The 23,381-nt window shown below is 42.0% G+C and overlaps 2 protein-coding genes across 5 annotated transcripts; both read right to left on the minus strand.

Moving 5' to 3' along the window:
* Nucleotides 1-128: 128 nt before the first annotated feature.
* Nucleotides 129-7,768, minus strand: prpf3 (PRP3 pre-mRNA processing factor 3 homolog (yeast)). 4 transcript variants are annotated; one of them, XM_044206580.1, is made up of 17 exons: nt 7,606-7,768; nt 7,016-7,169; nt 6,019-6,149; nt 5,514-5,681; nt 5,323-5,409; nt 4,933-5,213; nt 4,691-4,809; nt 4,375-4,562; nt 4,076-4,242; nt 3,804-3,886; nt 2,901-3,044; nt 2,716-2,815; nt 2,452-2,565; nt 2,198-2,316; nt 1,266-1,343; nt 1,115-1,170; nt 129-988 (listed from the first exon to the last, which is right to left on the minus strand). In XM_044206580.1, exons 2-17 carry the CDS (start codon nt 7,158-7,160, stop codon nt 839-841), a joined length of 2,130 nt encoding a protein of 709 aa, XP_044062515.1. In that variant the 5' UTR covers nt 7,161-7,169; nt 7,606-7,768; the 3' UTR covers nt 129-838. The 4 variants fall into 4 exon arrangements, with proteins under 4 accessions (XP_044062515.1, XP_044062518.1, XP_044062516.1 ...); XM_044206583.1 differs by having other exon boundaries at nt 4,933-5,189; nt 5,514-5,663; nt 7,606-7,762; XM_044206581.1 differs by having other exon boundaries at nt 5,514-5,663; nt 7,606-7,762.
* Nucleotides 7,769-14,004: 6,236 nt separating this feature from the next.
* LOC122880989 (circadian-associated transcriptional repressor-like) lies at nt 14,005-21,899 on the minus strand. Its single transcript, XM_044206585.1, has 7 exons — nt 20,684-21,899; nt 19,421-19,687; nt 18,495-18,847; nt 18,272-18,347; nt 17,865-17,943; nt 17,280-17,463; nt 14,005-17,149 (listed from the first exon to the last, which is right to left on the minus strand). Exons 2-7 carry the CDS (start codon nt 19,443-19,445, stop codon nt 16,535-16,537), a joined length of 1,332 nt encoding a protein of 443 aa, XP_044062520.1. The 5' UTR covers nt 19,446-19,687; nt 20,684-21,899; the 3' UTR covers nt 14,005-16,534.
* Nucleotides 21,900-23,381: the final 1,482 nt, after the last annotated feature.

Below are 23,381 nucleotides of genomic sequence, written 5' to 3' on the forward strand. Positions count from 1 at the left end.
GACGTAACTATATTTACCAATGCAAGTCACAGCACAAAACACAATATAACGGCATAATAGTTGATGTCTTATGTTAGAGCACGTTCAGTATCAACGGACTCCAACAGACGAAAAAAAAAGGACATAAGTCGGTTAAATGTTGTTTATTTAAGGCTGACTGTAACGTTACACAGAAATATGATGCAGGTGAGTCAGATTTTCTCGTTTCTCCAAACGAAAAAATTGGGTTCGATTGGGGAACTTTAAATTCTGTGAAATATATAGGTAATGACTAAAATAAGTCTTATAACAGTGTTGTAACATTAACTTTACCCAGGAATCCATCCAGGTTTCGCTAACTTAAATGTGTTAGCACGGTAGTACTGTAACCATTCACTGATGGGGTGTTTTTTTATTAACTGCTTGGCTCAAACAGGGATTATTAACAGTGTACATGGGGGACTGCATCACAAAAGTTTAATCATCACATAATCTGACACCATTTCTCGTCATCACAAAGCTTTGGGTAAGTGATATACATCACACAGTGCAATCCGTCAGATCTTATTCAATAGCAAATAACACAATACCTGACAGAATAGCCTACCACCAAAGCGATGAACACTGATGCAGGCATACACACAAACATACTGTCCTACACACGCTGATCTGTCACACATTCTCACAAAAACATCCATACAGGTTTTATTGATCCTCCTTTTCTATGTTCAAGTCTCTTGATTAAGTCCCCAGTTGAAGGCAGCCATTTAGCAGTGAGGGCCAACGGGCTGTGAGGCTGTGCGTCTGGGGGCTTGTAGAAGGGGGTGCTGACTCAAACAACGTGCTCTCCAGGCAGGTTTCAGTCATCTGTGCTATCCAACACACTCTTGCTGAGAGCTAGATCCCAGTAGTGTTCTGTGCCGTGTTTCTTGAAGTGTTCTCTGGCCATGTTCTCTGTGGGGCACTGCTTGAACTTCATCTCCCCAAAACTACGCTCTTTAGCTGTACCCTGGAGAACCAAGAGGAATCATTAGACTTGAATGAGATCACAAAACAAAATAGTTACAGTTTATTTAATATATGTTAGTAACACAACATGAGCCTGCAGCAGAAAGCAGGATGTGTGAACACTCACCTCCCAAATCAAATAGCACTTGTTGTTCCTCTTTGTATCATCATCACCATCTGGATCTATTTGAGAATCAATGGTAAAGAGTTTAGTATCCCTGACATAAGCACATAGGAATGACAACTAGCACACGACTCAAAAGTCAAGCCTCTCTTACCATCTCTTTTACTGTTGTGTTCCTCCCATTTGATTCTGTGCATCATTAGCCTCTTGAACTTTTTCTGGGATTTTGGGCCTAAAAAAAAGAAAAAAGAAAAAAGAAGAGCGATTTAGATTTTAAGTATGACTTTGATTATCCCACTACTTTTCTCAATGGGTAGCAGAGAAGATAAAACCTTGTAGAGCCTCAGCCACTCCAAAATGACACCAAGCCTCATGGAAGTGCAGCTATACAATCCCCCCCACCCCCAATGCTCCTCATGCTGCCACTCCTGCACTTGCCTTCGCGCTCCACACACTTGCTACGTACATCTTCTTTCGACGTAAAACTCCTTTCTATTTTTTGTAGTTCATGCTGTCAGTTCTCTAGTATATTGTGTTTGGTAATACTGTCCCTTGAGGCTTTCTGTACTTTTAATCTTGTATGACAAGCCCATAGAGACAGCCTTTTTTATTTGAGAACATACACAGGGCAAGGTGGAGATCAGTAAGCACTTAACACATGTACATTTATCCATTTAAAAACAATAAAAACAGGTTGTAGAGTGTTTGGTTTATTTTCCCAAATGGTCTCCCCAAACAGCAGATAACATTTTCTAACATTTGGGGGATTACGTATAATATTAAGTTTAAAAAGTTAAGGCACCTGTTTATTAAGCCCATAAGGACATTACTTGTGAAAAAGACAGACAGATCAACTGATCTATCTATCTAGGTGATTATTAAAATCTCATTATTTCATAAAATGAATGACATCAGTTAATGATTGGTGTTAAATCTTCATACCAGACATTCCTCCTTCCCCCCACCCCCACAGCAAATGTTTATTACAAATCACATGTCATTAAAAGTACCAGCTGTGAAAGAGACAAATTAATTTAACAGAGCATTGACAGGTTTGATTTGATGCTTGTCAGTGTTGTCCCTTACCTCCCTCCACCACAACAAGGTTGACATCTCTGTGGAGAACTACTGTGCCTGTCAGGTACAGCTGGTTGGCATTGGCCTCCACTTTAAACTTCTTAGCAGGATTTTGCAGGTTACGGATCCTGTACAGGGAAGGTAAGGTGCTTAAATTAGACACACTTCTACCTTGTGACACACACACACTGCACTAATATATATATATATATATTTTTTTTTTTTTTAACTACAGTATGTGCTCTCTCACTACAAATGCACACCTGTACACTGCAATGTGAACACCATCAGTGAGGTCTTCTTTTAACTTCTTGACCTTCTTCTCTTTCCTCTGCTCTGATGTGAGCTTGCGGGCTGCATTGGCCTCCTCATGAGCCCTGCCGGGGGGGGGACGATTAGAAAAACCTCAGAGAAAGCTTTTGTTTTTCGTGGATTATCATACAATGTTAAATGGAAAATTCAGAGTAGCGCAAGAAATGAAGAGAGAGTGAGAGACAAGCAGCGTGGCGGTTAATCGTGTTACTAACTTCTGTCTCTTGGCCATCTGCGCTCTGACGTGGGCCTCTACCTTCGTGGGGTCCTGAACTGCCTCCGTCCCCAGCACTCTCATTAGGTTGGAGATGCGTACTGAGAAAATGAAAACAAACATCATCACATTCTGTTCAGTCTTTTTTGTAGTAGTTTGGAATAATAGTAATTTGTGTGTGGGTACCTTTGGGCTCTGGTGGAGGCATCAGTCCCAGACGAACCTTCTCTTGAACTTCTTTTTGTCCCTCTCTACGTGTCTGTCTTCTCAGTTTCTTCTGTTCTTTCTTTGTCAGGTATACACCCAGCGTTACTGGCTTATCTGTGTCAACTGAGAAAAAAAAAATTATATTTATATATATATATATATATATATATATATATAGTAATCATAAGACAGTTAATACAGTGTGTAATGCTTGTAGATGGTGTAGATGGGGGAAATGCTTTAAATTAGAGCATGCACATACAACATACTGCTCAGGGGCAGGACAGACAGAGCAAAAAAAATCTAAAAAGTACATCTGCACATTGTTGAAAGCTGCTGCACAAATGCACAACAATCAATTTTGTCTGTTAAAAACAATTCCATAAGCACACAGGTAAGCAACTGGGCAACTCCATCTACTAAGGAAGATTGACCATTGAAAGTTCCAGAACAGCTACTAATGGACCCTGTTCAGTTTCACAAACAGATTCCACTTCCTACACCTAAACTCCACATTTATGAATTAAAAAAGTGTGTACAGCTGCTATTCCACACACACACACACACACACACACACACACAAGTACCACGACCACCTGTGTGCTACCTGTAAATGCAATCTTATTTTCTATTGCCTACTTTTGAGTTGATAAAATAGTTGTCTGCAGTGCAATCTTTGGACAATCGGGAACAGTAATGTTCATGATAAATTGTATATTTTATTTGTATTTTTTACAGTTGTTAAGTCTGACTTAATTTTAAATTTTCATATAATTAACTATAATATTTATAACTGATGGGTATCTCTCCATGAGTGTTCAACACAGGTACTATGGTAGCACCTTTAACCGTGTGCAGACTTTTTACCTTTCATACACTTACCTGGAGGGCTAATTTGGGCAGGATGTTCTACCAGGTTGGTCACACCAAAGAGCTCCAACTCTTCAAATTTTGTGTTGGGTGTTCTTCATAAAATAAGAGGGAAAGTACAGCAAGTTGATTTTACAAATGGCATTATTATTTATGCCATAAAGATTGTCCTAGGTATTCTGCAGCTTCAACATGGCAGTAAGAAAGAGACAAAGGACAGTTTTAACATTTCACCTAACATCATACTAAGTGTTTAAGTTCCTGGGTTAGCTGTAGTTTCTTACATGTTTATGTTGGAGGGCAGAATGAAGGAGTCCCACCACTCAATGTTGGGCACCTCCCATTCTCCAATCTCTTTCTTAGGGGCAATCAGTGCCAGCTTGGTGGATGCCTGGATTCCTGTCTTCTTTGCTGCCTGGGCAATCTCACACTGCAACCTTTCCAACTGGGCCTGATTGAGGTCAAGATCAATGCAAGGGGGGACAAAAGACAAGTCGCTTTGAATCATGTTTTCATTTTATGTCAATTCCAATTAACCAGGCTGAGACTGCTGGCATGTGACCATTTAAGAGTTAAATCCAACCTTAGTTCTAATTCTCTGAGCAATCTTCTCAAAGCGCCCCTGTTCATGGAATTTGAAGCTCCTGCGAGGACGTTGCGATGGTGTAATAAACACACGTTGGTCGAAGTAGGACGTGGACTCCAAGTCCTCCCCAGGCTTCTCCTTCAGCTGCTGACGGAACTGCTCCCTCTTTACAGCTCGAATGTTCGCTACACAGACAGAGGAAAATCAATTGAGGAAAAAGCAAAACAAGAAATTAAGACTGTGTGTGTGTGTGTGTGTGTGTGTGTGTGTGTGCGCGCGTGTACACACAGGTACTGGACCACTGTACACATACCTTTCAGTGTGGGCATGCGGTGTGTGAGTTCAACCTCTTTGCCACTGGCATCTACAGTTCTTCCCTTGTCATCCAGAATGAGAGGTGTTGGCTTGTTCACCTCCTTGGCTTCTACTTTCCTAAAAAAAAGGGACACAGAGAAAGATGTCTATTTTCACACTGCCTTATCAAAGAATAGACATCACCCCCATGATTTTTTTCTCTTTAGATTTTAAAATCCTATATACTGTGACATTACTCACGGTGGAGCAATTCCCATAGCGTGTAGATTAGCTAGTGCCACTAGGTTGTGAGGCCCAGTGTTCCCCAAGGCTCCGAGGATACCAGGTTTCATGGCTAACTGGGACTGGATGCGGGCCTGTAGCTCAGCAGCTTTGCGTGCCTTCTCGATAGCATCATTCATGAAGCTGGCAGCCTGGGAGGGGGCGATAGATGAGGCACCACCTGCAGCTGCGGGAGACCCAAGAAGCCGGGAGACTGGAGAAGTTTCCATTTGCGACTGTGGTGTGGAAAGGGGCAACCGCTAGAGTCAGAGAGAAATAATAACGGTAATAACATTTTGAATTACTGATACTTGTTTTTCAAAATGTTATGTTTTTGAAAAAAAAAAAAAAAAAAAGCATTTTTCGTACTGGTCCAGCAGGGACTGAAGAGCCAAAACTCAGTTGTTTCTTCCTCTCTTCTATCTGTTTTGTGGCTGCCTCCATCATCTGTTTTATCTAATAACACAGAGAAAAGGTTAGTTAATGCAGAAAGTCATAAAACACTCAAAACAACTTATTTAGGTACAATTTTAACTGTCACTGAGAAAATAATCTCATACCTGCATTTTGGTGAGCATGCCAGGGCTCTCAGATGGAGGTCCAGGTATGACCTCGGGCTCCTCCACCTCCTCGAAGCGAGGGACCCGTTTACGCTTAGCAGCTGTTCCATCTCCTGACTCCGGAGTTTCTCGCACTGCACCTGTTTCAGCCTCATCACCAAACACATCCTGTGACCAACCAGCCAAAACAGAACCATTAAACCAACCATAAAAGTGTGTTTAAATATATAATTATCTAAGTGTAATCATATTATTAGACTAATATGATTTCTGCTTTTGTAAATAATCTCTACAACATGAGTTAACTAGATTTGTAAAGTAATCAGACTAAGCATGCATTACAGGCTTTGTCTGATTCCCTAACTTCCTCACTTTTGTAATAGTGCATGCACATGTGGTCACTGTAATCTATGGTCAATAAATGGAGTAGCATAAGATCTAGTTATTTAGCTATGCAGTTAGCTATGCAGCAGACAATACAACGTTTGCTGTGGTGTCTGCTTACCTTAAGGTCTCTCTTGCGGTTCTTTTCTCCTGCTCCTTTGTTGCCACGGGCACTACGGCTTTCCTCCAAAGCTTCAAAAAGACGCTCCACAAAACCTCCAGCAGAGTCATCAAGGAAGGGACGCAGCTGGTCTGAGGTTTGAAATGAGTGTCAAATAATTTGCATAAATCCACTAATCCTTTGATCACTGCCACAATTAAATGATAATTTCTTAACCTCACCACAGAGTGCCTTTATGCAGAAAACAAAAAAAACACAATCTCTGTGAATACTAAGATTAAGCTGATATTTTAACTAAAGCATTTACATGATTCACACCAACCTGACCTCTGCAAAAACCTGAGTAAATGTAGGTCATTTAGCAAGTCAGTGCCTGACAGTTGAGTCTACAAGAATGTGCAGTACACTACAGACAATCACCTTGTCAGTGATGTAAAATAAAATAAGGGAAATGGGGGCCTTTGTTGGTGCTTATATTTTTTGTCCTGGATTCATTTACAGAGCATATGAACGCAAATTCTATTACTTGTAGTGTTAAATATAATATGTGCACAAAATGACTGCTGATAGCTAAAACCCCACTGAAGGTGGTCAGGGGTATTAGTAACCACTTATAACGATTTAGTCATTACTAATATGTCCATGATCTAATTGAAAGGCTATTTAATCAACTGTGGTGAGCTTGAAAATCATCCCAAACACTGATGATTTACCTAAATAATTTGGACAACTTTTTGAACGTCATACCTAGAGGTAACAAACAGCCACTGCAATATTTCCCTTTGGCTGTGCAGCCAAAAGCAAACATTTTGTTTTTTTATGTTTAACCATGACTGCATCTTCCATAAGTATCAAATGAATTATGGTTCTGAAACCTTACTGATCAGAAGTGGTTACTTAAGACCCTGGACTTCTGGTGTTAGGTGCAAATTGCATTTTGTTTTAACTGGATCTACTACTGAAAACACGGTAGCTCTCAAAAGGCCAATACAGTTACCTATGGTCTTTCTTTTGTCCAGTCCCTTTCCAACACAGTGCAAAGCCGCAGTAACCACTGTGGGCTCTGAGAAACCCAGCACCTTCTTCACAGTGCGCTCCACCCATGGCCTCAACTCCTCCATCTCCCGTTTAGGAAGAGACATCCTCCAATCCTGCAGAGCATCATCAAATTTGCAACACGTAACATCGTCATTCATTTACACTGATGAACCAGATTATCACCTACATGTCTCCATGAACAGTAGCCCCGTTGGGACTGTGTCACACTGATGTTACAGTCCAAAACAAGGCTACACGCACAACCCCCCCGCTGTCTCACTCGTAACCACTTACAGGGGCACAAATACAAACGTCCAGGTATTTACTCATACAAACAAGTGCTCACAATCAGGCCTAAACTTGCTGTTGTTTGCCAATTGATAGCTGTAATGTTAATCTGGCTGACAACTGTTCTAACCAGGAGCAACATACAAGCTAAAATCGATTACATCCGACAAAACTCCCAGGCTACCTGCTAGTTAACGTTAGCATACTGCTGTCTGCGCGCTACCAACATAAGCGAATAACTGCTTAATTAAACTAACTAACCTTTCGATTTTGCCTTTCTCCTTTGTCAGCCCGCTTACGTTGTAAAAGTCAAAACGAAACGATCAAGTTTAAGAAGCGTAAAACACTAAAACTGCTAAGTCTTCTGTAAAACTTTCTTTTCAATCGCGCCGTTCACACGACGTTTCTAATACATGACCCGGAAGAGGAAATGGATGCTGCTTCTTCTTCGTGACCTTTTCCGCTTACTCGTTTCGGTTAAATGCTCGTAGTTTCCACCTAGCCGCCATAACCCCACATGAAAGGAGGTGTTCTTTTTGTCTTTCAGGTTTCCTCAAGGTAGCTAACACTTGTTTCTTTGAAAATTGTGATGAAAAGTCAGGTGTTTAGAGAAGTCAGCTAGCTTTTAAAGTTTGTTTTTGACCAGAAGACATTAATAAGGTATAAAAGAAGATATTAAACAGTGGCGTTGCTAGGCATTATGACAGATGAACGGTTGGTATTTTTCTTTTAACCAACGTTAAACACCACCCTAAAACCAGCGCTACGTGTTTTCATGTTTACGAGAGACAAAACGTTTATTAATTTGCCTAACTATTGAAATAGGCTCAACAACTTCATGTATTTTTAATACATTGAGTCGATGACCTCAAGTAACCAGTGGTGGAGGAAGTATTCACATCTTTCACCCACTGTACTTACTTCCCTCTGAACAATGGTGGAATGTAACTAAGTGCATTTACTCAAGTACTGTACTCAAATACAATTTTGAGGTATGTGTACTTGAGTATTTCCATTTTAAGGGACTTTCTGTCCAAATCATTTGGTGGAGTTGGTAAAGTTGGTCTGAAGCAACATTGGTCCATAATGGGATCTCAATAGAATGATATTTGAGTGCTGCAGCAGAATGAGGAGACTTAATGGATGTCCATGACTCTTTGGTTCATTTATTAAGTTGTTTAGTTTTGTTAAGACAGCCAAAGTTGGTCATGTTAATTGACCAAGTTTAGATAAAGAGTTAATGTGGACCAATAATTATTGTTTGTTCTAATTATTATTATTATCATCCTTCTTCTTTAAAAATTGTCAGCAAACACAGAGTTGTTGTTTGGTCTGTATCACAAGTTGATATATTAAATGCATTTGAATCCAATGTAAAAGGCTAAATAGCCTATTAACCAGAAAGTGAACAAATAAACTGAAGTAAACTGTCTGCAGTATTGGCTTTTATCACTACTCAGTCCATAGTGAAACATTGCCTAACTATTGCCCAACTAACAGATTAGTCATTAAGTTAGTCCCCTGGTAAAGCCATGGCAGTATCAGGTGATCTCCATTTCCTTCCACTGTAGACCCGCCCCCTAATTTTTTCTCTATCTTTCCATGATGTGGGTCAACTGAGTGCAGTTGTAGTAGTGTGAGCACTACCCCACACACACACACACACACACACACACACACACACACAACAATCCACGTCCATGCTTCCACTCACAGTGCTCATGGTGCGTGTAACCATCCAGTGTCGGCATAAACTGTATACACACAGCATATTATAGTTTGCCAGACATGTTCTTTCTGCGTGTGTTATAACAATCATCAAGATGTCAGCCATTCATTAGAGCTACATTCAATTACTCCTACTGAACAGCACAGCCCCATCATCAACCCCTTCATATGCTGATTCATCAAGGATCCAGCCACCACAATTTACCGTCTGGCTTTCACTTACTCACTCACTGTTTACATGCACACTACAGCCTGATTTATGTGAATAACCAGATTGAGCTTTTATACGGTTTGCAGTACCCCAGTTTGGTATCTTGAAGGATATTTGGTAGCTTAAAGGAAACCTCTCATTAGCACCACAGAATAATGGAGGAAATTTGAGAGACTTTCATTGTATACTTTTTTTTTTCCAATGCTGAAAAGTGAGCTTTTTTCACCCCCACAAGCTTCTTTGTTGAACTTTGGATCCAGTTCACTCTATGACCTTTCTGGTGTATGTGCAGAACGCTATTAATAAATGAGACTGAGGTTTGGTTATTGATTAATCTTTACATTTTTATTCTGGTCTACAAAATGTTAGATGTTGTGAATTGTGAAACATTTCCACCACAACTTCCCGGGGCCCAGGAAGATTAATCGCAACTATTTTGATAATCGATTAATTGTAATTTTTAAGTAATTTTTTAAAGCAAAACTGGAAAATAATCATTGGTTTCAACTTCTCATCTGTGAATATTGAATCATGTTGAATAATCAATTAGTCAAGAAAATAATTGGTAGATAAATAACGAAAATAATCATTTGTTTTAGCCCTAGTGACATTTTCAGATGTATTTTTATCTGCTGTCAGCAGTCCAAAATCCAAATAAATATGCAATTTACAATGATTAAAAAAATTGAGAAATTTAGCAAATCTTCACATTTGAAAACCTGGAACCAGAAAATGTTTGGTATTTTTGCTGGATAAATGTTTTAAACGTTTATCAAAATTGCTGTTGATCAACAAATTGAATATTTCTTCCGGATTTCTTCCGGATGGGAGCCGAAACGTCTTGATTCTAAAAACAGTGACTACGACTGAAACCTTTTCTACGATAGAACACTCCTGGACGAATGAGGGACTACACCGTCTAACAAATTGAACAGTGATTTCAGCCCTATGTGAGACAGTAATTGTAAGATTAATATATAAAGCTTGTCTGTCAGTCGGGTAATTCTCGCTCCACTTTTGACCTTAATTTTGGGAAAATAACATGGTTAAATACTACAAGAGTAATGCCTTAATCTGGTTGTAATCAAATAATTAGCAGGCTAGTAAACAACATATTCACTCACATTTACCCATCCAGCCACCTCCACCTCCACCCGTGATCAACCTCACATGTGCTGTCTGCAACCCCACCCCCCGCCCTCCCTTCTCTCTCTCTCTCTCTCTCTCCTGCCAACTCTATTACGTAATGACACCTCAGCACATAATATGACAATACCACAGATATTTCTATACAAATACACACACACAGACTAAACACACATAAGGTCACATGCACACACAGCTAAAACAAGTGTAATACAGCATCAAGGGGGAAATGCGGTGAGAGCTGTATGAGTTAATTTATTATATTACTGGAATGCCATGGCATTTAGTGTGCAGTTAATCCTCGTCCAATATCGGCAAAGCACTAATTGTTGTGTCTCTCACAAGTGTTTAATTTGCTGAACAACTTCCTACAACGTTCTCGACGTACTAAATCACAACGTGATGCCAGCTGAGTGTGTTAATGTGCATTATTGCTATGCTATAAATATTACTTAAGTGCATAATTTGTGACTTTATCTGAGATATTCACTATGTTCTTTCACACAGCTGTTTGATTCATCAAGTGTGTGGTTATGATATATTTCATCATGCTGACCCAGTTTTATTTCATTGTATCTGACAGAGGCTGTAAATCATCTTGGAAGAGACAATCTCAGGGGACTGTGCTGTCTTTACTTTACACATGGGCTGCTAGGACCTCAGTGTGTGTACCAGTGTGAGTGCAGGTGCATGTATTAAATCCCAGTTTAAGCTTTTATCTCTCACTTTTTTCTCATTCATAACCCCCTCTGTTTGCCAACTCTGCCTTTTTTACTCCCCTTTCTTTTTTCCGTCCTCAGTATATTCTCTCTGGTGTTTCCCTTTCACTCACTGTACTTTAATAATTGAGCAGTTGTGTAAAGTGGCGTCATCACGAACAGGCTCCCGAGAACACATTCAGGCCAAAGAAACTGATGAGGAGGTTATTTGCCTGTAGCTCGCCCGTGCCCCAAATATCATACACAATGTCATGAGATACACGTGTGTCCTTGAAAATGTAGTCCCGGTATCTCTGTCTTTACCGTGTCCCCTGTTGGTGACATCACGGTGATGGGGACCACAGATGGTGGGCAGAGCAGCATCTTCAACCCCACACATCAAGGCCTGTCATCGCTGTGAACTCCAGCAAGGCAGAAATGACTTCGAAGTAGCTCAGATTTCCATCGTAGGGCTGGCCACTGTGCAATTTTAATGAGCATTGAGGCTGTTTTGGGACTAGTCGGCACTAAAAAACCCCGAGGACTTGGGGTGAGTAAGAGCAAGTGTGATCCTATCATGTCTTTGCATTTGTGTGAACACAAGTGTGTGTGTGTGTGTGTGTGTAGTTGTAAAGTCACAGTGTGGCTTCACCTCACGTGACTTACTGGAGTGCAGTGAGGGAATTATGGGGGAGGGGAGTTTCGAATAAGTGAATAAGCACCTCATTGTGTCATTCCCTTCATTACGCACATAGCAAACGAAGCAGACTGGACAGACACCCTTAAATCATTAACATGTTAAAACCAATAAGGGAATGTGGAGCCGCAATTAAAACCTACACAACAAGGGATAAGAGAGGCAGTAAGTTCATTATGTGCAATCCCATTAATGCACAGACACGTGCTCCATTAATCTAACTTATGCGTGTTGAGAGAGAAGTCAAAACAACTGAGCATATTTATGATGCAATAATAATGACTATAATGATTTAATGAATAATGATTTTTCTCAACCTTAGGGTTAGGGTTATATGTGGTGTAATGTAGACAAATACAGCATGCTAAATTAGTGTAATTTAGTGTGGGTATAAAACCTTTTTCAAAACAAAATTGTATGAGGCAAAGTGAAAAACACATTAACGCAAAACAACTTGGAGGAGCGAATGAAGAAAAAAAAGTCATTTTTATTGAAAAGTAGGAAAAACAACAAATGTCCTTCATGCTCCCCAAAACTGAGTGAGGTCAGGTCTCCTCACTGTACCCTCCACATATCCTCTTCCCGTCCTTTCCCTCTTGCCCCTCATTTCCATCCTCCAGAGAAGGAAGGGGGGAGTGGTGGCAGAGAGGGGGGATGGAGGGCAAGGGCTTCTCTGCTAAAAACTGCATGGATACAAGGGGGGGCCGGGAGGGAGGGAGGGCGGTCTCTGTTGTTGTAACGTAGCACAGTCAGTGTGTCAGAGACAGGCCCATCACAAAATCAGCCAGTCAGTGTGTCAGAGCGTGTGGTGGGGAGTGGCGCACGCGTGTGCATCTGTGTTTATGTCTCTGGGTATGTTTGTGTGTGTGCGGCATGGCTCATTTTATCCCATCTAAGCAGGGAGAAATCAAACCACACCCTCTCAAAATTTGCCACTCTCGTGCCCATGTGCACGCAGCATCCATGGAGGTGATGGTGGAGTGGAGAGAAAATGGTGAATGTTTCAGCATTTTTAACTCAGGAATTTGAGTCAAATTATATTTTATATTTGATTAAATCGGAGCAGCAACTAATGATTATTTTCATTATCGAGTAATCTGGCAATTATCTTCTTTATTATGTGATTAATCATTTATTCTATAAAGAAGTCAGATATAGTGAAACATTTCCATTGCAATTTCCCTGTTTGTTTAGTCCAACCATCAGTCCAAAACCCAAAGACCTTCACTTTATAATGATATAAAACAGCACACAACTTTGTAAATAACTTTCACTCAAAACAATCACTCGATTATCAAAATAGTTGTTGAAATAATTTTCTGACAATCGACTAATCGTTGCAGCTGTTAAAATTATTTTATCACCCACAGCACGCAGCTTTGTGTCTACAGCGTTGCTGATTTTCACCAATGACTTATTGTGATGTAAAAAGTCACATTCATTTATGTTACATAATATTACAATAGGGTTTTTTTTCATTGATCATGTTGCAGAGATATAAAATCACCTCTTGTGTTTTGTATAGAAAACACACCACTGGCAACACAGCCTGATTTTCGAAAGTTAAATGGGCTTTAACAGGAGCACGGGACACTTTTGTGAGCAGTGACTGAGGTTAACTTTTGACTCGCACCTTTTGATTTTTTTAGAGGCACTGAAGTCAGCATGCCTGGGTGCTGAGAACAGACTTGAGCCCCTGTTTGATTGTCCTGTTACAGTACCATGAATGCACTACAGACACAACCATGCCAGGCTCTTCTCTGCTACCCATAGGAGGTATTTACTCATTGTGATCTCATGAAATAAACCACCAACCCACATGAACACACATAAGCTACAGTAGTGTTTGGCTCTGTAGAAGCAGCTGGTTGGAGGATCAGCCAGCCCCCCCACTACTGCCAGTAAGATTACTGAGGTGGTAGTCTCACACCCTGCCACCCCTCCTTCTCGCTACCCTCCTCTTCCCTTCATAACCCTCCCACACACACGCACACATGAAAATGTACAGTCTGTAAATCTGCACCCCATTGAGTCACACATCTGTTTAGTGAGAGCTGCTTTCCAAAACACAAGTCTTACTCACATTGTCGCATATTATATCAGAAATAAAATAAAATATGCAAATGTTTGAACAAAAATGTACAAAAACTTGCAAAACAAGCACAAAAATACAGACAGACCAGCTTTCAAAAATGTGTCATTTATTAAAAGATTTTTTTCCTTTTCATTATTGTTGAAAAAGTAGCCAGAAGAGTAATATCATGTAAAGATGGGGTGAGAGAAAGACAAGAGTTTAGTTTAGAAAGAAAACATACTACACGGGATTGAGGGAGATGAAGGAGAGAGGGCAAGGGCAGACGAATGCAGCAGAGTGGGGGAGGGGAGGGGAAGGTAGGGAGGGGAGGGGGAACTACAGTCAGCTTTTACAATTTAAGAAGAAAAAGGCAGCTAAAATAAACAAGACATATTATTTTTGACCAATTAGCAGTGGTCGCTGCAGTAAAAAACATACATGAAAAAGGACATGAGCAATGAAAAATAAGTGCAATTGGTTTCTCTGTCATACCACAACCGTATAAAAACAGGAGAGAGGTGGAGGACACCCCCAGCTTCTGATCAGCGTCTGGCACATCATACCGTCACGTTTGAAGGCGGGATGGGGTAAGATGGTCTGACTCTGGGTCAGTGACCGAGGGTTTGTACACTCCTTACTCCACAAACAGGCAGTGACATGGAGGCTGCCAGTGGCTCTGTGTTCACACGTGGTGCTTTTTGGAGGAGTCTGGTACGTGGATATCCCTCCTCTTGATTTGATTTATGTAAATAATGTATGAACCACTCATACCATTAAAAATACTTTAGTCTAAATATTCACTTAATATATACTTTTGCAGTTTATGTAAATCCAATCACATCGCTAAAACCCCTCCTACATTTAGAAGAATATTGTGAGTAGATTTCCAAATAAAGAAAGAGCTTACTATCAAACATCTAAATTAGAACTGGAAGAATAACAATAGCAGCAGGGTGGTGCAAATAAAGATTTCCTCCTTTACATTTATATTTTCTCTGTTTTTTCAAGTTTTCAAGAGCACCAGCTTTAAGTTCAGTTCAGTCTGTTCGTCTGTTTATCAGAACCAAAAGAAAAGCCCCAAAAGAAGGATACACTTTAATACATGACAAATAGTAGCCACTGCTGTTGGTGTGTGGAAAAGTTGGAGATGTAATAAGTTTGGCTTAACTGTAGATGCCAGAATACTAGAGCTGGATGCCAGTTTTTAAGCAGTAGATAGATGGTTGATGATACTGTTGGTTTTGATGCTGTGTGTAACTTTAAAAGCAAGATGAAAATGACTACATGTAGGCTTTTATGATTGAATGTGTACTGGTTTTGTTAAATAAATGCAAACAATCAAAACGCAGTATGAATGCACTTAAAGCACCAAATGCTTTTCTGAACACATCCTATTTGGTAAAAGGCACAGTAGTCCAATCGTAAGATTTCACTTCCTTCATGGGTTTTTTTTCCTCATGACAGCAATAAAAACCACAGTCAACAGCATCTTCACAGTCCCCTCACAAAAATTGTAGGCCAAACTATGCAAGCGCACAGCAGGCGATATTCAGCTGCCCAATAAATAAATACAAACAATAAATAAACGCAGTGTCTGATCAACACATGAATAAATTAACTGTAGGACTCGAGAGTCATATGTCTTTGAGTGGTCCTTGTTTTTTCCTTCCTGTCTTTGTTGGATTTACATGACACTGTCTGCCCGTCAGTTGGCAGTAGAGAACCGGGAAACATCTGACCCACAGCATGACAAGAAAAGTCACGTGACCTCTGATCGCTGTGATGTCACTCCTCTCGATGTTTTGCCGCAGATCTGCCAGCCAAGTGCCCAGACAGTTCTTGGATTACATTCGTGAGTTGATGACATTATTTTTTCCAGTCTCCAATGACTAACACAGCACACGTACAGTATAATGCTGCATTCTGTACACTGTATTTCTCACATCACTAGCTACAAGATTTTCAGTGACTTCAATGTCACTTTTCCTCTTCGAGCCAGATGCCTCAATTCTATCTACAAGTAAATGTTAAGTTCAAACCTGTGTCTCCTGCCATAAGATTAGAATCCAATTCAGCTCACCCTGTTACTCACTCTAGACTAGTTACCTCATCACAATAAACTCATTCTGAACACTGACATCAACTTTTCTAATTACAGGTCAAGTGTGCCCCCCAAGTTAGATGTCTGCCTAAACAGTCATCTCTAAATATACTGATTGCTTTCATGCTGAGGAGAAACTATTATTTGCTCCTCAAAATCTCTCCTATGGATCATTACTCAATAAGCTGTAAATAGCCTTTGAGCTTTAGGTGTTCTTTCCTATCCCCCCTCAACCACATCTGCTTTTGTGCACACGTTCAGATTACTATGTAGTTGTGATTATCAGCTCTGGTAGATTAGATTCATTTAAACACATTACGCTCTGTTGTTGAAATAACTTGTAATTGTGGTTTTGATGAGGGGTTGTGTATGATCCATCATTTGTCTTCAACATCTATCACCTACGATTCTTTCCTCCCCTTCCTCTCTTTAATGCATCTATAATCACAGGCCTCTTCCCTTCTTCCTCTCTCAGCAGCTCTTAGCTCGGTGGTGTAACAAAGCAAGGCCGCCGGCTCTTTGCTTGATCAATACATCAGGTCTCTAAGGGGGTGGGGCACACCCCAGACAAGGGCTGAAGTGTGACCTGAGGAGATTGATTTTGACCCTGACAGGTCTCGATGGTCTCACTCTCACTGTGTTGTCCAGCAACAGGCTGGCTTTGGCACTGGATCGGCTTCTTCAAATTTTTGGGGTGCTTGTAGGGTGTGGTAGAAGAGATAGAGCTGTCTTGCGTAGCTGGACTGCCCCTCCTGCTGGGTGGGAGGACGGCAGTGACAGGCTGGTTTTCAAGGTTACCTGCCCCTGCTGTGGCCTCGTGTGAAGGCCAGGCCTTTCGTGGGGACAGGATTGGGGCAACGTGAACCCACGTCAGGCTCGGCTCAGAGCTTTGACCCGCTTTGTATTTTGGTAGCTTGCCTAGTTCCTCACTGTCACTGTCCTTTCCCTTTGTGTCCTGATTTAGCTTGCTGTTCCCGGCCACATCTGGTGAATTTTGGGTTGCATCAGATGCCAATGATGGAGGAGGAGGGCCGTCCTTTTCATCACAATCTTGCTTCACCCTCTTCTCTTCTGTACCAATACGAGGGCACTTGAGAAGCACAGGGGAAGGCGCGGGGGAGTCCGTACCTGTCCAGCTGAGTCTGCGCTTCTGAAAAGTGAAGAGGAGATTCATTAGTAAGTGAATATAGAACTCAATTTGTGGTGGTGTTGGTGGGAAGGGGGGGTTGTTTGTGTGTGCACAACTAGGCTCTTGCACACACAGCAATGCATGTTCTCACCTTTACGGGAATATGTAACTGATCCCTGTGCTTGTGCGGCGGGGTGGAGCTGGAAGTGTCTTGGAGGGACCGAGCGGGGGACACGGCGACGCTGGAGGCTGCTGAGACAGGCTGAGTGGGGATCTGAGGAAACCAAAGCTTCAGCATCATCTCCACCTGAAGCAGAGTATTCAGGTACTTCTCCCTACACAAAATATTGAAGTTAAAGAATAAGATAAAAATTGAAAGTGAGGAACAGATGGCAATGCAATTGTGTTACTGCACAGGAAAACATCTGGATGTATATGGTCTTGCATATAGATCTAGATAACTTTTCTTCTGAAGTTTGGTGTTTGTCTGCACTGCTGGTGAATGCTGTAACTCTACCTACCCTAAGGACTGTTTAATAAAACATGGAACGGGAGATGGGGCTTGAAATGGAAGACTACCTCATTGGTCCCTTCTTATTATAACTCCAATTCAATAATTATTTACATGCTAAAATCCAACCAAGATGTAGTGTCTAATGATGCAGAGGCAAGATGAGAATGAGTAACGGATAGTTAGAAACACTAAGGTTAGATAGTGGGACAACGACAATCTTACCCGCTGTTAGGTCTCTGTAAAACCCCCACAATCCTCTGGATTCGATCCATAGCAACGCTCTGCTGAAAACTACTCAAACCTGTCAATCAAAAACATAATCCCCCAGTCAGTATTTGCACTCTAAAGCTCCAGTCACGAAAAATGCATGCACATGTAAACATGCACACACTCTCTTTCTCTCTGATATACACACCACTTTCACTTTGTGATATCAGTAAACTCTCGTGAGCTGATGAGTCAGCCACAAGACTGTCGCTGCGTCAATACAGACTGCTGCACAAAGGAGCACTCTCTAATGCAATGGACTGAGGCCACTGAGATCATATAAACTTGTGTTCAGCATCTAAGACTTTAGCTGCCAGTCTCCACACATGCTTATCTGGAAGCAGTGATGTAAGGATGCTTACCACGGTCGAATCGGCCCCTCTTCAGTCCATTCAGCAGCTCCAGCAGGGGCCTGACGAAACCCTGTAACTCAGCACACTGGCAGAGGAAGAGGGAGAGAAGATAAATTACTCCTGAGTTTGGGTTAGGCCTTGCTGTCTGAATCAGTCTGCTGGGCTTTCCTAAGAGGTATGACAGAATAATGTGTGTGCTTTCCTTTTCTGGGCCCTCCACCCAGTCCCTTACCTTTTGAGCAAACAGCAGGTCTCCCTGTGATTTTGGGATCTTGCTTGTAGGATCCGTATCGTCCAAGCTGATGTGAGCTGCCTTGCCCCCGTTCTCCAACCTGTATGACTCCTCCTCTTCCTCTTTGTCGGGGAAGCCATCACACGTCCACTGGGACCCTGGACTATCCGATCCTCTGTCTCCATTGGCCGCAGCCCCGCCCACGCCACCGATGATGACAGAGGAAGAGCCGTCTGTCAGGAAGACATCTGTGTCGTCCTCTGCCTGCTCCGAGTCGCTGAACAAGAGGCTGTCGCTGGAGCTCAGGGAATCGAAGGAGGGCTGAGAGGAAGTGCTGCCCTGGGACTGCATTGCTGTTGGGGCAGCAGCAGAGGGTTACGGTTATTATGACAGTCAATACAGCTTAGAAAGAAACAAAAAAAGGCTTGCCCGAACACTCAAAACCAGCATGTTTTAAAGTTGTTACTAGAATGAAAGGCAGGGCAAATGAGACAACCAAGAAGTGAAAGGCACGGAAACAAAATACTTGCAAAAGCACTGTTTTCCATTTGGCAATACTCCATTTTTTTCTATCGCTCTCCCAAAAATAATAACCCCAATTACTCAAAATGGTGGGTATACCAGTGCCCTAGTTTAACATGGTGCAGAGTGGGACTGGGGGAAGGCAGCAGGCACACAATGGTAGCCTATGTCTGGCTCCCATTGAGGAGATTGCAGACTGGAGAGGAGAGTAAAATGTGAGGGGGATGGGAGCTTGTAGAGTAGTGAAATCAGAATAGGCCGTCTCTCTCTCTCTCTCTCCCACTGCCTCCAGTGCTCTCTCTAGCCCCTCCTCACTGTCTCTGGCTTGCTCTCCATCCCCCCTTGGATTCACACACACACACACACACACACACACACACACACACACACACACACATACAAACCTCTCTCCTTCTTCTCTGGCTGCATTTCTGTATGCCTCTCATTTCTCTCTGCTCTCCCTTCAGCTCATCCCGTTCGTTATGCACACAAGCCTGGTGCTCCTCTTCCTTTCCTCTTCCACAGACCAGCCCTCCTCCTCCTCCTCTTACTCACATTTTACATTCTATATGTCTGACCATGTGCCTCTCTCGCTCTCATCTGTCTTTCCCTTTTTTTCTCCCTCTCTCTCTCTCTCTGTGTAATCTCTGAGTGCCTGCTGGTCTCTGATCCTACCAACACAGAGGGGGGAATTAGAGGGGTCACAGGAATACACTCAACTAGTACACACACCAACACAGCTTTTATCAATGTGTGAAATCATGTCTAAACTCGCTCACAGACAAAGGAGAGTGATACAGATTTTTGCAGTGTGCCCGAAAAAGAATCTCTTGAGTCTACACAATCTCTCTCTCTCATATATATATATATTACACATATTACACAATATAGAACATTTTCAACAAGCCTGTTCAGCTTTTACAACAGACAAAATACCTTGCTGTTCACATTGTATGTGTCTTATGGCTTATGGCTGGCTTCCCTTCAGGCTAGTTGCTTCCTTTTAAAATCAAGCGTCACGTTGCTTGCATGAATCTGCACGAGTTAACTAAAACAAGTTGTAGAAGAACACAATAATTAAATTGGTTCCTTATTTTCCTTATTCCTAATTTTTCCACGCCCTCTGTGGTTTAGTAGTAGAGTGGGTGGGATGGGGTGGAGGTGGTTGAGTGGGTGGGATGGGATGGAGGTGGTTGTGCATGTGTCGGTACAGTCTGCACAGGTAGGTACCATGAGGCTGCGTCTCAGGTGTTGGCTGCCTGTCTGTCTGCGCACTACGATGCCCACAACTGGAACTAACACACCGCATATTTCTATACGAAATGTTTCGTACATTTGTAACAAAGCTACGTAATTTAAAATATCGGATATCAATCCGGGTGACTTGACAGCAAAGTAAATATCAAATAGCTAGCCTTTTAGAGAAAACATGACTTATCAATGTAATGTTCTGGCGATATATGTTATACAAGCAACTGCATATTATTACATGGTAATGATCTATTAACAAAACAGATGGAGCAAAGCCACACTGAAAAACAACAAATTGTACCGGGAGCACATACAGGATATAGCGGGACAGGAAATTCCTTTAGGCTAGCATGCCAACTTCGGGAAACGTTAGCCATAAAACAAACAAAAAAACCGTTGGAGATAACGTTACTCACCTTCGGTAATCTGAGATAAACACAGCAGCTGTCAGAAACAATCGTAAACAGCTCTATCTCCTACTTTGATACGACAGATCCGTCAATACACACTCTGTAGCTGGAGCAGCATCGGGGCGCCCAGCCTCAGCTCTCGCACACACACACACACACAGCCCGGCCGTTCATCGGTTTGTGTCTTCGCTAGCGCTTTCTCTCGGCAGTTTACGAGCGTCAACATGTGCACGGATCCACGTGCCCACGTTTTGCGCGCATTCTATTGGCTGCGGTCCCGGCGGTGGCGGACGCCATTGGCTGACCCTTCCAGCCAGTGATTGCTTTACTAGCCGTTGATTGGACGGCGGCCCGGGCACTCACGGCCCTGCCCACTCGTGTCGCTCGTGTGTTTGGTGTCGGGCAGGGCTGCTCTACTACAGCGAGCGGTGGTAAACACACGCACGCACTACGGCGCCGGCCCGAGACATGAGAGGCTACATTATAGTGCACTCTCATGTGAATTTTATAGTTTACAGTCAGTCCCCAGGCAACATCAATAACCCCCTATTTGATTCAATGACACGATTCAACTTTCACAACCAACTAATGCTATTATACACCTCCATGGCTCCCTCCTCCTTTCTTCAGCCTTTTCAATACGTCTCTCTGTAGAGCTAAATCATCAGTAGGCCTATGTCTTACTCGAAGATCCTATAGGAGGAAATACCTATAAGATGTGACATTTCACTCAAAAAAGTACTGTTGAGTTGCTAAGGCAGGACCGCGTATGCCATCTACGTTGTCACAGGTGAAGAGCCCAGGCAGAGACGCTTTAGAATGTTATAGAGTATCTTTGGCCCAGATGCTGGCTCATTAACGTTACTTCGCCAACTTTAGCTAGCTAGCTAGCTGTCGTTGCACCCATGGGTACCGAAAACCCCGTTCGCTAGCGCCGAGACCCCCACCGAAATCTCGGCCGTATCACCGGGAAGCAATCGGCGCGACCCGGCAGTTAAAACAGGTAATAAAGCAGTTTCCTAGTAAAAATCAGTGTTTCTCCGACGCTTTTCGGCGGACAGAACGCGAGGAGGGGCTGCGAGCCGACCGTTAGCTCAGCTTTTTAGTTTAGGATTCTACAAGGAACTCTTGTAGTCAACTGAACAAACTGACAGCGTGTTTGGTTTGTTCTCCCTCTCCACCTGTCTCTCTCCCCGCAAATGTGGACCGTGTGCTGCCCCATCGTGTCTCCAGACCTGCCAACCTGAGATGTTATTTCTGCTCCTTCACTTATCTGTGCTGGAGTTCTTTTAAGAGCTTGATGGCTACATCCAGTCCGATATTAAATTTCTTGTCATTAATTTGAATCGTGTCTCTTCATTACTCACACACAAAATCGGGTATTGTTGGTGGTGTATATTGTTTTTCATTGTATCAGGTTTGAAGTTTATGTTAATTTCGGTCATGGATAGTGAAATATTTGATGTCTGAAAGATCCAACCTGTAGATAAAGGTTGTATTAATATTAGGCTGTTATTGTTATTTAATTTAAAAGTAGAAAGCCAATGAGACAGGAAATAACCCAGTGTATGGGTAACATTTAACCCAGCAATATAGTACATTTCATTCACTTGGTTGGGTCAAATGAACAACCCGGATTTCTGTGTTAAACCCAGGTAAAACCCAGCACTTGCGTCAAACCAACCCAGCTTGTGTTCTGTCCCATAGTTACCCAGCAGTGGGTTTAAAGTTGGGTTGTTATTTAACCAGTTTTTTGTGTGTTCCAAGAATGGGGCAGTAAAATCTGAATTTTTAATGGCCGGGAGTAGCAACATTGCCGGGAATAGGTCGACCTATTATTCCAACATAATTTTTTAACCCTATCTAAGATATATTGGCTAATACAACAGGTTTATTGTTTTAGTTTTGTATATTTCTTGCAGTTTTCCTTCAAGAGATGTGATTGTGATTTTTCTGTATTTTCTTCAGTCGTCTTGCAAGTTAAAACTGACAAACAGGCTTTGCGACTCAAATATTTAGTGTCACAAACATCCCTAAACATAGCATTCTCCTGCAAACAGGGCTGTCACTGTTCAGGTTACACAGCTGAAAAAACATGGCTAAAAATAGGAGTTAAAAGGTGAACAAATGAAATAAAAAAGAATGTAATATTTTATTCTATTTTGCATCCTTGTGGCTATTTTGTTAACAAAATGTAAATTATAGGGATTTGACCATAATGCAGTGAGTCAGTTTCCAGGTCCATGATTTATGGCCCTATAGAAGCCTCCCCTTCTCCTAGGTTGCAAAGTGAACTTAATAACCCCCTCTTGAAACATACAGTGCAGTATACGAGCATATGTATAGACCACACACACACATTATTTGTCCCATACTCATAATATGTATTGATATTTTCTCTCTTCATAAGACTTTAATTGCAGGTCAGTTATTATGCTGTTTTTTACTGGTAGTTTTAGATGTGAAATGTCAGATTAAAGCGTGAGGAGTGGTGGCTGCCTCTAAGCGCCTTGCATGTCAAGGATGAAGGGGCTGCCCATCCCCCACTATACATAAAACATACACATGAACCCACTGAACCCTCTCCTTAACACACATACACAACAGGCTGTGTCCTTGTACGGTTGACCAACCGGTCTTTGAGCCTTGTAACTACGTGCAGTCACTCGGGAACCTCAACACCAGGTGAACAAGCCACCCCCTC

The sequence above is a fragment of the Siniperca chuatsi genome, linkage group LG9, assembly GCF_020085105.1.
Source record: "Siniperca chuatsi isolate FFG_IHB_CAS linkage group LG9, ASM2008510v1, whole genome shotgun sequence".
NCBI lineage: Eukaryota > Metazoa > Chordata > Actinopteri > Centrarchiformes > Sinipercidae > Siniperca > Siniperca chuatsi.

Bases quoted from the DNA above. Each gene is read 5' to 3' on its own strand.
- prpf3 (XM_044206580.1), bottom strand. From the start codon at position 7,160: ATGTCTCTTCCTAAACGGGAGATGGAGGAGTTGAGGCCATGGGTGGAG. The intron at 4,810-4,932 runs GTGAGTAATGTC...CCTTTTTTTTAG, and splicing joins GCTATGGGAATTGCTCCACC to GAAAGTAGAAGCCAAGGAGG. The intron at 3,887-4,075 runs GTAAGAAACTAC...TATTTTATGAAG, and splicing joins CTGCCCTCCAACATAAACAT to AACACCCAACACAAAATTTG.
- LOC122880989 (XM_044206585.1), bottom strand. From the start codon at position 19,445: ATGCAGCCAGAGAAGAAGGAGAGAG. The intron at 18,348-18,494 runs GTAAGGGACTGG...TTCCTCTGCCAG, and splicing joins ACCTGCTGTTTGCTCAAAAG to TGTGCTGAGTTACAGGGTTT. The intron at 17,944-18,271 runs GTAAGCATCCTT...TTTGATTGACAG, and splicing joins GAGGGGCCGATTCGACCGTG to GTTTGAGTAGTTTTCAGCAG.